The 14,126-nt window shown below is 34.3% G+C and overlaps 2 protein-coding genes across 2 annotated transcripts; both read right to left on the bottom strand.

The window, feature by feature from the left end:
• Positions 1 to 603: 603 nt before the first annotated feature.
• On the bottom strand, positions 604 to 978 carry LOC147792796 (protein RALF-like 31). The gene has a single exon (XM_087123128.1). The coding sequence runs from the start codon at positions 976 to 978 to the stop codon at positions 604 to 606; it is 375 nt and encodes a 124-aa protein (XP_086979254.1).
• A 7,983-nt stretch (positions 979 to 8,961) lies between these two features.
• Positions 8,962 to 9,336, bottom strand: LOC111793966 (protein RALF-like 31). Its single transcript, XM_023676059.2, has one exon. The coding sequence runs from the start codon at positions 9,334 to 9,336 to the stop codon at positions 8,962 to 8,964; it is 375 nt and encodes a 124-aa protein (XP_023531827.2).
• Between the last annotated feature and the right edge of the window lie 4,790 nt (positions 9,337 to 14,126).

Raw genomic sequence — 14,126 nt, forward strand, 5'->3', positions numbered from 1 at the left:
GGCTAAGGTCTCGTATGGCTAACACGACATCAAAACTTGACCACATGTATAGGGTAGTCGTATTTATTATAAGATGTTTTTAATTTAAACATTTATTTATTTTATTTAGTCTTTTGTTCTGTGGTGTTTTACACTTAGAAGGTTTTAAATGAAATGAAGTATTTTCGCATCCGCATTCAAGACATGTATTTTCGCATCCGCATTCAAGACATGTATTTTCGCATCCGCATTCAAGACATGTATACTGTAACGACCTTGTAGAAAATTCAAGATTTATGTCATTTATTTTAAACCATATGTGACATAACCATATGTGACATGAATAATTTATTAATTAAGAAAACAATTAAGTTGAGAATCAAGCTTAATCATGGAGAACCAAGCTTAATCATTAAGTCGAGCTCATTTGGTAATGGTGACAAACCACGATAAGGATTTAAAAAACAAAAAAAAAAGCACCCAAATAAATTTAAAAGGAGACAAATTATATCAACTCATTATAATAAAAGCAAGACACCCAAATAAAATGAAAGAAAATCAATGAGATCAATACATGATGAAAAAGCAAAGACAATCCAATTCAATGAGACAACAAAACTTGATTTAATCTGTGAATCGAGCACATCCAGTGATGGCGGCGCAACCACGACGATAAGGATTGATCCTTCTACGCTTCTTGCAATCATAGTAGGAGGTACCACGACGGCCACAAGGGATATTATTCTTACTAAGTGCCTCGTAGGTCAAAAACCTCTTACGAGCTTCGCTATTATAAACAAATCCATATTGGAAAAGTTGTCGCCGACTATCTTCAGTCATCGCTTCTGAAGAGTCTCCACCAAAAAAGCTGTATTGAGAACTATCGTCGAAAGGGGAAGGAGATGAACCATCGGAAGTTTCATGGAAGGCAAAGGAGAGTGGAGGAGGAACGGTGGCAAAGACGAGAAGGAGAAAGAGGCATAGCTTCGTTGTTTCCATGTTTGTGAAAATGGGTGAGATGAAACTCTTAGTTTTAGTTTCTATTTTTTTTTTTGCCTTTCTTTTATTGAGGGAAGGAAGGGTTATTTATAGCCGGTTTAAATAAAGACCCTCTATATATACACGGAACTAAATTATCACGGAACTAAATTATTAATAAAATTACTAATTTCAATAATATCTACGAATAGCCCATCAATTAAAACTTTAAAAATAAATCTCCTCACCACTCCTCTCCTAAAAATAAATTTGTCAACAGATGAGTATTTTTTTTCGGTAAAAACAACAGCAGATTACCAATCCTTATTTCCTACCAAAAAAAAAATAATAATAATAATAAATAAATAAAATTAAAAAAAAACAAAAGGTTTAAGCAGATTTAGTTTCATAGAAAAGATAGTCATTGGAGGAGGTGGATAGTAGTATGTTACATCTTCTCTTTATTTTGTTAAATAATATTAATTTAGTTACAGTTATTTAGTTTTGAATCAGAGATGAAATAAAAAATAATTTTGTATGAGTTTTAGGAAATCACAACTATTTATAATTTTGTATGTGTTCAATGATCTGTTCAAGATAGGATACGAGAAGGATGTAAACGTAATGTAGTGATAAGAGTAAAATACATTCATGAAACGTTAAGGTTAGGTTAGGTATCGAAGTGCTATGGATACGAGAGATTGATAAAAGAATATGGTTAGGTTATGGGTAGAAAGAGATAGGATTACGATAGATTGATAGAACGATAGCGTTAGGATACGTTCCTGTAATGATATGACTAAATACGTTCATGTAACGCTATGACTGTAATAGATATAAGAATGTTAAGGATATGACAAGTTAAGGAATAACGGCCCAGATCCACCGCTAGCAGATATTGTCCTCTTTGGGCTTTCCCTTTCGAGCTTCCCCTCAAGGCTTTTAAAACGCGTCTGCTAGGGAAGGTTTCCACACCCTTATAAATAGTGATATGTTCTCCTCCCCAACCAATGTGAGACATCACAATCCACCCCCCTTCGGGGCCCAGCGTCCTCGCTAGCACTCTTTCCTTCCTCCAATCGATGTGGGACAGCCCCCAAATCCACCCCCCTTTGGGGCCCAGCGTCCCTCCCCCCCCCTTCGGGGAACAGTGAGAAGGCGGACACATTGTCCGGTGTCTGGCTCTGATACCAACTGTAACGACCCGAGATTTTCCACTTAATTTAAGGTCGCTACTGTAACGACCCAAAATTTTCTACTTAATTTAAGGTCGCTACTATATACATACCATAAACATTGAATGCGGAAGACTTCATTTAAATTCCATAAAACATAGCCTTTAACTTAAAACATAGCTATGGACTTACGTGTTTCGAAAACATCTTTAAAACGACACAACAAAAGACGCGACATAAAATAAATAAGCGTTTAAGTTTAAAATATCATATTCTATCCTCAGTCTAAGAAAATAAATATCACTATCCTATGCATGTGCCATGATCTCGAGTTGCGATGTCGTCGTCAGCCGTACAGGAATGTCTTGCCTTAACCTGAAAAATGTAGTAGCACATGGCTTGAGTATTTAAAGAAATACTCAGTAAGTGACCCCACTATTGGGGTTAAATGCAACAATCACATGCAATGAAATGATGGGACCTATCTTTCGTTTCGTTTCGTTTCGTTTCGTTTTCCCTACGGTGTAATCCTAACAGGTAATCGTGGACGTGTACCATATACTCTACACTCAGCCCATACGTGCGAGTATGGGCTCACCAGCTAGTTCGCACACCACTGGACCACTGTCCCTAGCCGGTGGGCATGCTATGGGTGCCCTTATACCGGGACCCGTTAAAACTAGAACCATTAGGCAGCGCTATGCAAAGCATAAGGATCGTTGTCCTGCCATAGGATGTACGCGTCCGTACCCTCGTGATGGGATAGGGGTATCCCCCTAAATGCATGAGCACACAATATGCATGAGGTCCCACTAGTCCTACAGTTATCATTAATGAACATAACACCCTGTCACGTTTTCATGCTTACATGTCATTCTCATTCTCATTTCTTTACATATCATACATATTCCTAACGGGGTATGTTTCATGCAATTTACCGTATTTCATGTCATACAATTCATGCAGTTACATTCAAATATTCATACAAACAAGCCATAATCGTTCAAGGACCACACATCGTTACATGCATTACACATCACATCAGACTAAAAGCATACATTCACGTTCACATAACTACGTACTTAAGCACAATAATCTAGCATACAATGCATCATATCATAAACGAGTCATAACGTAAACACTTCATAGTCATATCGTTCTCTAACTTACCATAGCCTTAACGTTCTTATACCTATCACAGACATATCATTACGTAACGTACCTTAGTCATATCGTCACCAGAACGTATCCTAACGCCATCGTTCTATAAATCTATCACAAACCTATCTCTTTCTACCCATAACCTAACCGTATTCTTTCATTAATCTCTCCTATCCATAACACTCCGGTATGTAACCTAACCTTAACGTTTCATGAACGTATCTTACTCCTATCGTTACATTTCGTTTTGTGCATCCTTCTCATATCCTATCTCAAACATCTCCTAGAGCACATCGTACCATAATTACTATCATACAATCCACATATTATAACATAACATAACATATAGGAAGCATATCGATCCACAGACAATTCACACATATCAATATATATGACACGTGCAGAACCATAGGGCACGTGTCAACATAAAAAATAACCATGCCGATAGTAAGGTCACTTACCTGGCTCGCTTAAGTCATTGTCACAAATATATCTTTAATGAAAGGTTCGATTCCGTCCTTTGAAATCCGAGTCAACCTATATGAGCTCATGACATTAGTTTCAAGTTTGAACTCTATAAAATTATTTCCCTAATTTACATTGGTCATCTTAAAATTGTGATATTTTATGTTAACAAAATTTAAAGAAGCTCACTGTCCTCTGATAAAAATTATGATGTTTTCTATTAGACAAAATTGGAAGGAGCTAAAGTAGCTCACTGCCCTCTAATATTTCCTTTTATTGTTAAATGCTGTTTAACAAATCTTTCCTCAATCTCTCTCTCTCTCTCATTTTTTTTTATTCTGTAAATAGGTTGTTCAATTGTGTAAACAGATATTACTAGCCAATTTTAAGTACATCTTTTAGTTTATAGATGTGTCACTTAAAATTTTATTGAATCTAACCTTATAACCTTATTTCGTATAACTAAAATGCTAACAAAAATCTAATAATTGTATATGGGATTTGATTATTACCGTAGGATAGGAAAGAAGATTTGATCCTAAATTAATTTCTTATAACTATAGCTAAATTAATTTCTTATAACTATAACTATGAATGAAAAGGAAATCTGAGATAAGATTATTTTTTTTTTTTTTTTAATTTTATTTTTTTATTTTTTACAGTTGGCGTAAGATCAGTTGAGGAGAGATAATTGTGGGGAGAGATGAGAGGTTAATGGAGAGAGGGGGAAATATATATATATATATATATTTTTTTTTAATTTTAATTAATTAATTAATTAAATTATTATTATTATTTTAACTTTTTTTTATTTGTTTATTTTTTTATTTATTTTTTGGTTTATTACATGTGCATACGTACCATAAACATTGAATGCAAAAGAGTTCATTTAAATTTCATAAAACATAACCTTTATCTTAAAACACAGCCATAGACTTACCTGTTTCGAAAACATTTTTAAAATGACATAACAAAAGACTAAATAAAATGAATAAGAGTTTAAGTTAAAAACATCATATTTTAGATATGTCTAAGAAAATAAATACCACTATCCTACGCATGTGTCATGGTCTCGAATTGCGATGCCGTCGTCAACCGTACAGGAATGTCTAGCCTTAACCTTAAAAATGTAATAGCACATCGCTTGAGTATTTAAAGAAATACTCAGTAAGTGACCCCACTATTCGGGTTAAATGCAATAATCTCATGCAATGAGATGATGGAACCTATCTTTCATTCTGTTTTTCCTACGGTGCTGTCCTAACGGGTAGTTTTGGACGTGTATCATATACTCTACACACAGCCCATACGTGCGAGTATGAGCTCCCCAGCTAATTCGCACACCGCTGGGTCACTTTCCTTATCCGATGGACATACTCTGGGAGTCCCTTAGGTCGGACACCCGCTAGAACTAGTAACCGTCACGGCAGCGCTATGCAAAGCATAACGATCGTTGTCCTGCCATTGGATGTACGCGTCCGTACCCTCGTGATGGGATAGGGGTATCTCCCAAAATGCATGAGCACACATAATGCATGAGGTCCCAAAACTTTTCCATTTTCATTATCCTTTAATACAACCCCACTAACATTATGTACATATCATATCATTTTTCATATCGTTTCAGATATCGTTCATCATTCATATCATATCGTTTCTCATTCTGCAGTTCTCAAATCATCTCAAATCATACATAATTCTAACGGGGTTATATTTCATGTCATTTATCGTGATTTCATGTCATTCATATCATGCTGTATACACACAATTTAAGAGACCTAACATAACGTTCTGTGCTTTTAACATAACATTTCATCGTATGCACATCATACACTGACATATTGCATCACAATGTATCATATCATAAACAAGTCATAACGTAAACATTTCGTAGTCATATCGTTCTCTAACTTATCATAGCCTTAACGTTCTTATACCTATCACAGACATATCATTACGTGAACGTACCTTAGTCATATCATCACAAGAACATATCTTAATGCTATCGTTCTATCAATCCTAACGCTATCGTTCTATCAATCTACCACAGACCTATCCCTTTCTACCCGTAACCTAACTGTATTCTTCCATCAATATCTCTTATCCATATCACTCTAGTATGTAACCAAACCTTAACGTTTCATGAACATATTTTACTCCTATCGCTATATTTCGTTTTGTGCATCCTTCTCGTATCCTATCTCAAACATATCCTTGAACACATCATACCGTAATTATTATCATACAATTCACATATTATAACATATACATAACATATAAGAAGCATATCGATCCACGTATACATAACATATAAGAAGCATATCGATCCACAGACAATTCACACATATCAATATATATGGCACGTGCAGAACCATGGGGCACGTGTCAACATCAAATATAACCATGCTGATAGTAAGGTCACTTACCTGGCTAGCTTAAGTCGTTGTCACGAATATATCCTTAATGAAAGTTCGATTTCGTCCTTTGAAATCCAAGTCAACCTATATGCGCCCATGATATTAGTTTCAGGTTTGAATTCTACAACATTATTTCTCTAATTTACATTGGTCCATTATTAAAAGTCTTGAAATGTTATATATCTATAATTATATTTTTATTAAAAATCTTATTTTTGATGGTTACTGTTGTATAAGAAAGTAGATACAGATATTTCAAGTTATTCTGGGCTTTACTACTCTCTGTATTTACCTTTCCCTCCCTCTATATTTAGTTATTCTGGGCTTTACTACTCTCTGTATTTACCTTTCCCTCCATATTTAGTTTGTGGTTATTTCTAGTGGTTCCCTGTTTCCAAATCTTTCCTTATCTCAGAGGGTTTTTAATTCTCTAAATTCTGATATCATGTATTCCAAATTTCTAGTGGATCCCTGTTTCCAAATCTTTCCTTATCTTATAGGGTTTCAAGTTTTCTTGTCATTCTATTTTTAATCTATTCTTTTGGCTACAGATAAAAATTTAATCTAATATTACTAATCGTGATTTATTTAATCTAATATTACTAATCTGATGTGATTGACTAGAATCGTATAAACGATTGACGTTTCTAACTCAAAGCTAGACCATCGTAATAATTCAATGAAGATCTAATTATAATTGGTTGTGATTTCTAAAAAAAAAATGAAGATTTAATGATCAGATCTATCTCCATGTAAATCTCCTGTGAATCTCAATTGGGTAAAGGTCATTCTCTTTTTCTAAGTAAATCTGACAATTATTGTTTTTTTTTTTTTGTTTTTTTTTTCTTTTTTGCAATAACGGTTACTTTCTAGTGTAAGATGAGTCGAGGAGAGATAATTGTGGGAAGAGATGAGAGGTTAGTGGAAAGAAGTGGGGAAAAGTTTCTTGTTTATTATTATTTTTTTTAAACTATTTTTTTTTAATTATTTTTATTTATTTTTTTTTAAACTATTTTTTTTAATTATTTTTATTTTTTTATTTCATTATTTTTTTATTTTTTTATTATTTTTTTGGGCTATTACACGATATGACCCCGAAGTGTTTATGACATGATATGATTATGATACAATATGTGAATGACGGAATATATATATATATATATATATATATATTTATTTATTTATTTATTTATTTATTGTGATATGATATGAAAATGATATGAACAATGTTACGCTACGAGACATGTGATAAGTGACATGTTTATGATATGATACATTATAATGCGATATGTTATGGTATGACATGTATATGATGAAAATTGTTATGTCTAGAAGCATGAAATGTTATGATATGACATAGTTATGTAATTTGAATGATACGATGTGATTGACATGCAAAACGAAGAACTAGCATGAATACAACCCCGACGTATACATGAAATATAAGATAAATGATATGATAAACAAAATGTGAAATGATATGAAAATTATGTACGAAAGGCTACTAGGGTTGTATTAAATGATAATGAAAATGGAAAAAATGTTGGGATGTCATGCATTATTTTGTGGTCATGTAGTACAAACGTATGTTACGAGGTAGGAAAACCATCATTATGGTTATCATAATACTGCAAGGAGAAGGAGAACAATTATTAAGCTCGGTCAAGCAGGAGAACAATCAATATGTTTAACCTAATGTTATCGTGACGACGGTTACTAGTTCTAATGGGTGTCTGGCTTATGAAGCTCCAAGAGTATGCTCGCCGCTTGAACAAAACGAAAGATATTGTCGATAAATAGAAGCATGTCTTGTTCATTAACATCTCGAAAATATTCCGCCATAGTTAGGGTCGTTAAACCAACTCTCATACGAGCTCACGGCCGTTCATTCATCTAACAGTAGACTAGAGCCACTTTTGATTCTGAAATATTTTCTTCATTAATTACTCTGGATTCTTTTATTTCCAAGTAAAGATCATTTCCTTCGTGAGTAGGGCAATATTATTGATCAATTAAATTCCATAATGAGTACTGTTTTACAGTTTTACCCACTCCTACTTTACCCCAAAAGCCCCTCCTACTTTAATTCATGTTTCAAAAATGCCCTTGAGATGTTATAGTATCTAGAGGTTACGTTGATTAGGTCTCTAGAGGACCCAAATTACGTTGATTAGGTCTCGTATGGCTAAGGTCTCGTATGGCTAACACGACATCAAAACTTGACCACATGTATAGGGTAGTCGTATTTATTATAAGATGTTTTTAATTTAAACATTTATTTATTTTATTTAGTCTTTTGTTCTGTGGTGTTTTACACTTAGAAGGTTTTAAATGAAATGAAGTATTTTTGCATCCGCATTCAAGACATGTATTTTCGCATCCGCATTCAAGACATGTATTTTCGCATCCGCATTCAAGACATGTATACTGTAACGACCTTGTAGAAAATTCAAGATTTATGTCATTTATTTTAAACCATATGTGACATAACCATATGTGACATGAATAATTTATTAATTAAGAAAACAATTAAGTTGAGAATCAAGCTTAATCATGGAGAACCAAGCTTAATCATTAAGTCGAGCTCATTTGGTAATGGTGACAAACCACGATAAGGATTTAAAAAACAAAAAAAAAAGCACCCAAATAAATTTAAAAGGAGACAAATTATATCAACTCATTATAATAAAAGCAAGACACCCAAATAAAATGAAAGAAAATCAATGAGATCAATACATGATGAAAAAGCAAAGACAATCCAATTCAATGAGACAACAAAACTTGATTTAATCTGTGAATCGAGCACATCCAGTGATGGCGGCGCAACCACGACGATAAGGATTGATCCTTCTACGCTTCTTGCAATCATAGTAGGAGGTACCACGACGGCCACAAGGGATATTATTCTTACTAAGTGCCTCGTAGGTCAAAAACCTCTTACGAGCTTCGCTATTATAAACAAATCCATATTGGAAAAGTTGTCGCCGACTATCTTCAGTCATCGCTTCTGAAGAGTCTCCACCAAAAAAGCTGTATTGAGAACTATCGTCGAAAGGGGAAGGAGATGAACCATCGGAAGTTTCATGGAAGGCAAAGGAGAGTGGAGGAGGAACGGTGGCAAAGACGAGAAGGAGAAAGAGGCATAGCTTCGTTGTTTCCATGTTTGTGAAAATGGGTGAGATGAAACTCTTAGTTTTAGTTTCTATTTTTTTTTTTGCCTTTCTTTTATTGAGGGAAGGAAGGGTTATTTATAGCCGGTTTAAATAAAGACCCTCTATATATACACGGAACTAAATTATCACGGAACTAAATTATTAATAAAATTACTAATTTCAATAATATCTACGAATAGCCCATCAATTAAAACTTTAAAAATAAATCTCCTCACCACTCCTCTCCTAAAAATAAATTTGTCAACAGATGAGTATTTTTTTTCGGTAAAAACAACAGCAGATTACCAATCCTTATTTCCTACCAAAAAAAAAATAATAATAATAATAAATAAATAAAATTAAAAAAAAACAAAAGGTTTAAGCAGATTTAGTTTCATAGAAAAGATAGTCATTGGAGGAGGTGGATAGTAGTATGTTACATCTTCTCTTTATTTTGTTAAATAATATTAATTTAGTTACAGTTATTTAGTTTTGAATCAGAGATGAAATAAAAAATAATTTTGTATGAGTTTTAGGAAATCACAACTATTTATAATTTTGTATGTGTTCAATGATCTGTTCAAGATAGGATACGAGAAGGATGTAAACGTAATGTAGTGATAAGAGTAAAATACATTCATGAAACGTTAAGGTTAGGTTAGGTATCGAAGTGCTATGGATACGAGAGATTGATAAAAGAATATGGTTAGGTTATGGGTAGAAAGAGATAGGATTACGATAGATTGATAGAACGATAGCGTTAGGATACGTTCCTGTAATGATATGACTAAATACGTTCATGTAACGCTATGACTGTAATAGATATAAGAATGTTAAGGATATGACAAGTTAAGGAATAACGGCCCAGATCCACCGCTAGCAGATATTGTCCTCTTTGGGCTTTCCCTTTCGAGCTTCCCCTCAAGGCTTTTAAAACGCGTCTGCTAGGGAAGGTTTCCACACCCTTATAAATAGTGATATGTTCTCCTCCCCAACCAATGTGAGACATCACAATCCACCCCCCTTCGGGGCCCAGCGTCCTCGCTAGCACTCTTTCCTTCCTCCAATCGATGTGGGACAGCCCCCAAATCCACCCCCCTTTGGGGCCCAGCGTCCCTCCCCCCCCCTTCGGGGAACAGTGAGAAGGCGGACACATTGTCCGGTGTCTGGCTCTGATACCAACTGTAACGACCCGAGATTTTCCACTTAATTTAAGGTCGCTACTGTAACGACCCAAAATTTTCTACTTAATTTAAGGTCGCTACTATATACATACCATAAACATTGAATGCGGAAGACTTCATTTAAATTCCATAAAACATAGCCTTTAACTTAAAACATAGCTATGGACTTACGTGTTTCGAAAACATCTTTAAAACGACACAACAAAAGACGCGACATAAAATAAATAAGCGTTTAAGTTTAAAATATCATATTCTATCCTCAGTCTAAGAAAATAAATATCACTATCCTATGCATGTGCCATGATCTCGAGTTGCGATGTCGTCGTCAGCCGTACAGGAATGTCTTGCCTTAACCTGAAAAATGTAGTAGCACATGGCTTGAGTATTTAAAGAAATACTCAGTAAGTGACCCCACTATTGGGGTTAAATGCAACAATCACATGCAATGAAATGATGGGACCTATCTTTCGTTTCGTTTCGTTTTCCCTACGGTGTAATCCTAACAGGTAATCGTGGACGTGTACCATATACTCTACACCCAGCCCATACGTGCGAGTATGGGCTCACCAGCTAGTTCGCACACCACTGGACCACTGTCCCTAGCCGGTGGGCATGCTATGGGTGCCCTTATACCAGGACCCGTTAAAACTAGAACCGTTACGGCAGCACTATGCAAAGCATAAGGATCATTGTCCTGCCATAGGATGTACGCGTCCGTACCCTCGTGATGGGATAGGGGTATCCCCCAAATGCATGAGCACACAATATGCATGAGGTCCCACTAGTCCTACAGTTATCATTAATGAACATAACACCCTTTCACGTTTTCATGCTTACATGTCATTCTCATTCTCATTTCTTTACATATCATACATATTCCTAACGGGGTTATGTTTCATGCAATTTACCGTATTTGTCATACAATTCATGCAGTTACATTCAAATATTCATACAAACAAGCCATAATCGTTCAAGGACCACACATCGTTACATGCATTACACATCACATCAAACTAAAAGCATACATTCACGTTCACATAACTACGTACTTAAGCACAATAATCTAGCAAACAATGCATCATATCATAAACGAGTCATAACGTAAACACTTCATAGTCATATCGTTCTCTAACTTACCATAGCCTTAACGTTCTTATACCTATCACAGACATATCATTACGTAACGTACCTTAGTCATATCGTCACCAGAACGTATCCTAACGCCATCGTTCTATCTATCTATCACAAACCTATCTCTTTCTACCCATAACCTAACCGTATTCTTTCATTAATCTCTCCTATCCATAACACTCCGGTATGTAACCTAACCTTAACGTTTCATGAACGTATCTTACTCCTATCGTTACATTTCGTTTTGTGCATCCTTCTCATATCCTATCTCAAACATCTCCTAGAGCACATCGTACCATAATTACTATCATACAATCCACATATTATAACATAACATAACATATAGGAAGCATATCGATCCACAGACAATTCACACATATCAATATATATGACACGTGCAGAACCACAGGGCACGTGTCAACATAAAAAATAACCATGCCGATAGTAAGGTCACTTACCTGGCTCGCTTAAGTCATTGTCACAAATATATCTTTAATGAAAGTTCGATTCCGTCCTTTGAAATCCGAGTCAACCTATATGAGCTCATGACATTAGTTTCAAGTTTGAACTCTATAAAATTATTTCCCTAATTTACATTGGACATCTTAAAATTGTGATATTTTATGTTAACAAAATTTAAAGAAGCTCACTGTCCTCTGATAAAAATTATGATGTTTTCTGTTAGACAAAATTGAAAGGAGCTAAAGTAGCTCACTGCCCTCTAATATTTCCTTTTATTGTTAAATGCTGTTTAACAAATCTTTCCTCAATCTCTCTCTCTCATTTTTTTTATTCTGTAAATAGGTTGTTCAATTGTGTAAACAGATATTACTAGCCAATTTTAAATACAGGCTACGATCTTTTAGTTTATAGATGTGTCACTTAAAATTTTATTGAATCTAACCTTATAACCTTATTTCGTATAACTAAAATGCTAACAAAAATCTAATAATTGTATATGGGATTTGATTATTACCGTAGGATAGGAAAGAAGATTTGATCCTAAATTAATTTCTTATAACCATAGCTAAATTAATTTCTTATAACCAAATGAAAAGGAAATCTGAGATAAGATTTTTTATTTTTATTTTTTATTTTTTTATTTTTATTTTTGCAGTTGGCCTAAAATGAGTTGAGGAGATAATTGTGGGAAGAAATGAGAGGTTATATATATATATATATATATATATATATATATATATATATATATATATATATATATATATATATTTTTTTAAATTTTAATTAATTAATTAATTAAATTATTATTATTATTTTAACTTTTTTTTATTTGTTTATTTTTTTATTTATTTTTTGGGCTATTACATGTGTATACGTACCCTAAACATTGAATGCAAAAGAGTTCATTTAAATTTCATAAAACATAACCTTTATCTTAAAACACAGCTATGGACTTACCTGTTTCGAAAACATTTTTAAAATGACATAACAAAAGACTAAATAAAATGAATAAGAGTTTAAGTTAAAAACATCATATTTTAGATATGTCTAAGAAAATAAATACCACTATCCTACGCATGTGTCATGGTCTCGAATTGCGATGTCGTCGTCAACCGTACAGGAATGTCGAGCCTTAACCTTAAAAATGTAATAGCACATCGCTTGAGTATTTAAAGAAATACTCAGTAAGTGACCCCACTATTGGGGTTAAATGCAATAATCACATGCAATGAGATGATGGAACCTATCTTTCATTCTGTTTTCCCTACGGTGCTGTCCTAACGGGTAGTTTTGGACGTGTATCATATACTCTACACACAGCCCATACGTGCGAGTATGAGCTCCCCAGCTAATTCGCACACCGCTGGGTCACTTTCCTTATCCGGTGGACATACTCTGGGAGCCCCTTAGGCCGGACACCTGCTAGAACTAGTAACCGTCACGACAGCGCTATGCAAAGCATAACGATCGTTGTCCTGCCATTGGATGTACGCGTCCGTACCCTCGTGATGGGATAGGGGTATCTCCCCAAATGCATGAGCACACATAATGCATGAGGTCGCAAAACTTTTCCATTTTCATTATCCTTTAATACAACCCCACTAACATTATGTACATATCATATCATTTTTCATATCGTTTCAGATATCGTTCATCATTCATATCATATCGTTTCTCATTCTGCAGTTCTCAAATCATCTCAAATCTTACATAATTCTAACGGGGTTATATTTCATGTCATTTATCGTGATTTCATGTCATTCATATCATGCTGTATACACACAATTTAAGAGACCTAACATAACGTTCTGTGCTTTTAACATAACATTTCATCGTATGCACATCATACCATGACATATTGCATCACAATGTATCATATCATAAACAAGTCATAACGTAAACACTTCGTAGTCATATCGTTCTCTAACTTATCATAGCCTTAACGTTCTTATATCTATCACAGACATATCATTACGTGAACGTACCTTAGTCATATCATCACAAGAACATATCTTAATGCTA

The sequence above is a fragment of the Cucurbita pepo genome, chromosome 4 (genome assembly GCF_057944985.1).
Source record: "Cucurbita pepo subsp. pepo isolate OVF chromosome 4, ASM5794498v1, whole genome shotgun sequence".
Taxonomy (NCBI): domain Eukaryota; kingdom Viridiplantae; phylum Streptophyta; class Magnoliopsida; order Cucurbitales; family Cucurbitaceae; genus Cucurbita; species Cucurbita pepo.

Excerpts from the sequence above, each read along its gene's own strand:
- LOC147792796 (XM_087123128.1), bottom strand. The coding sequence starts at position 978 with ATGGAAACAACGAAGCTATGCCTCTTTCTCCTTCTCGTCTTTGCCACC.
- LOC111793966 (XM_023676059.2), bottom strand. The coding sequence starts at position 9,336 with ATGGAAACAACGAAGCTATGCCTCTTTCTCCTTCTCGTCTTTGCCACC.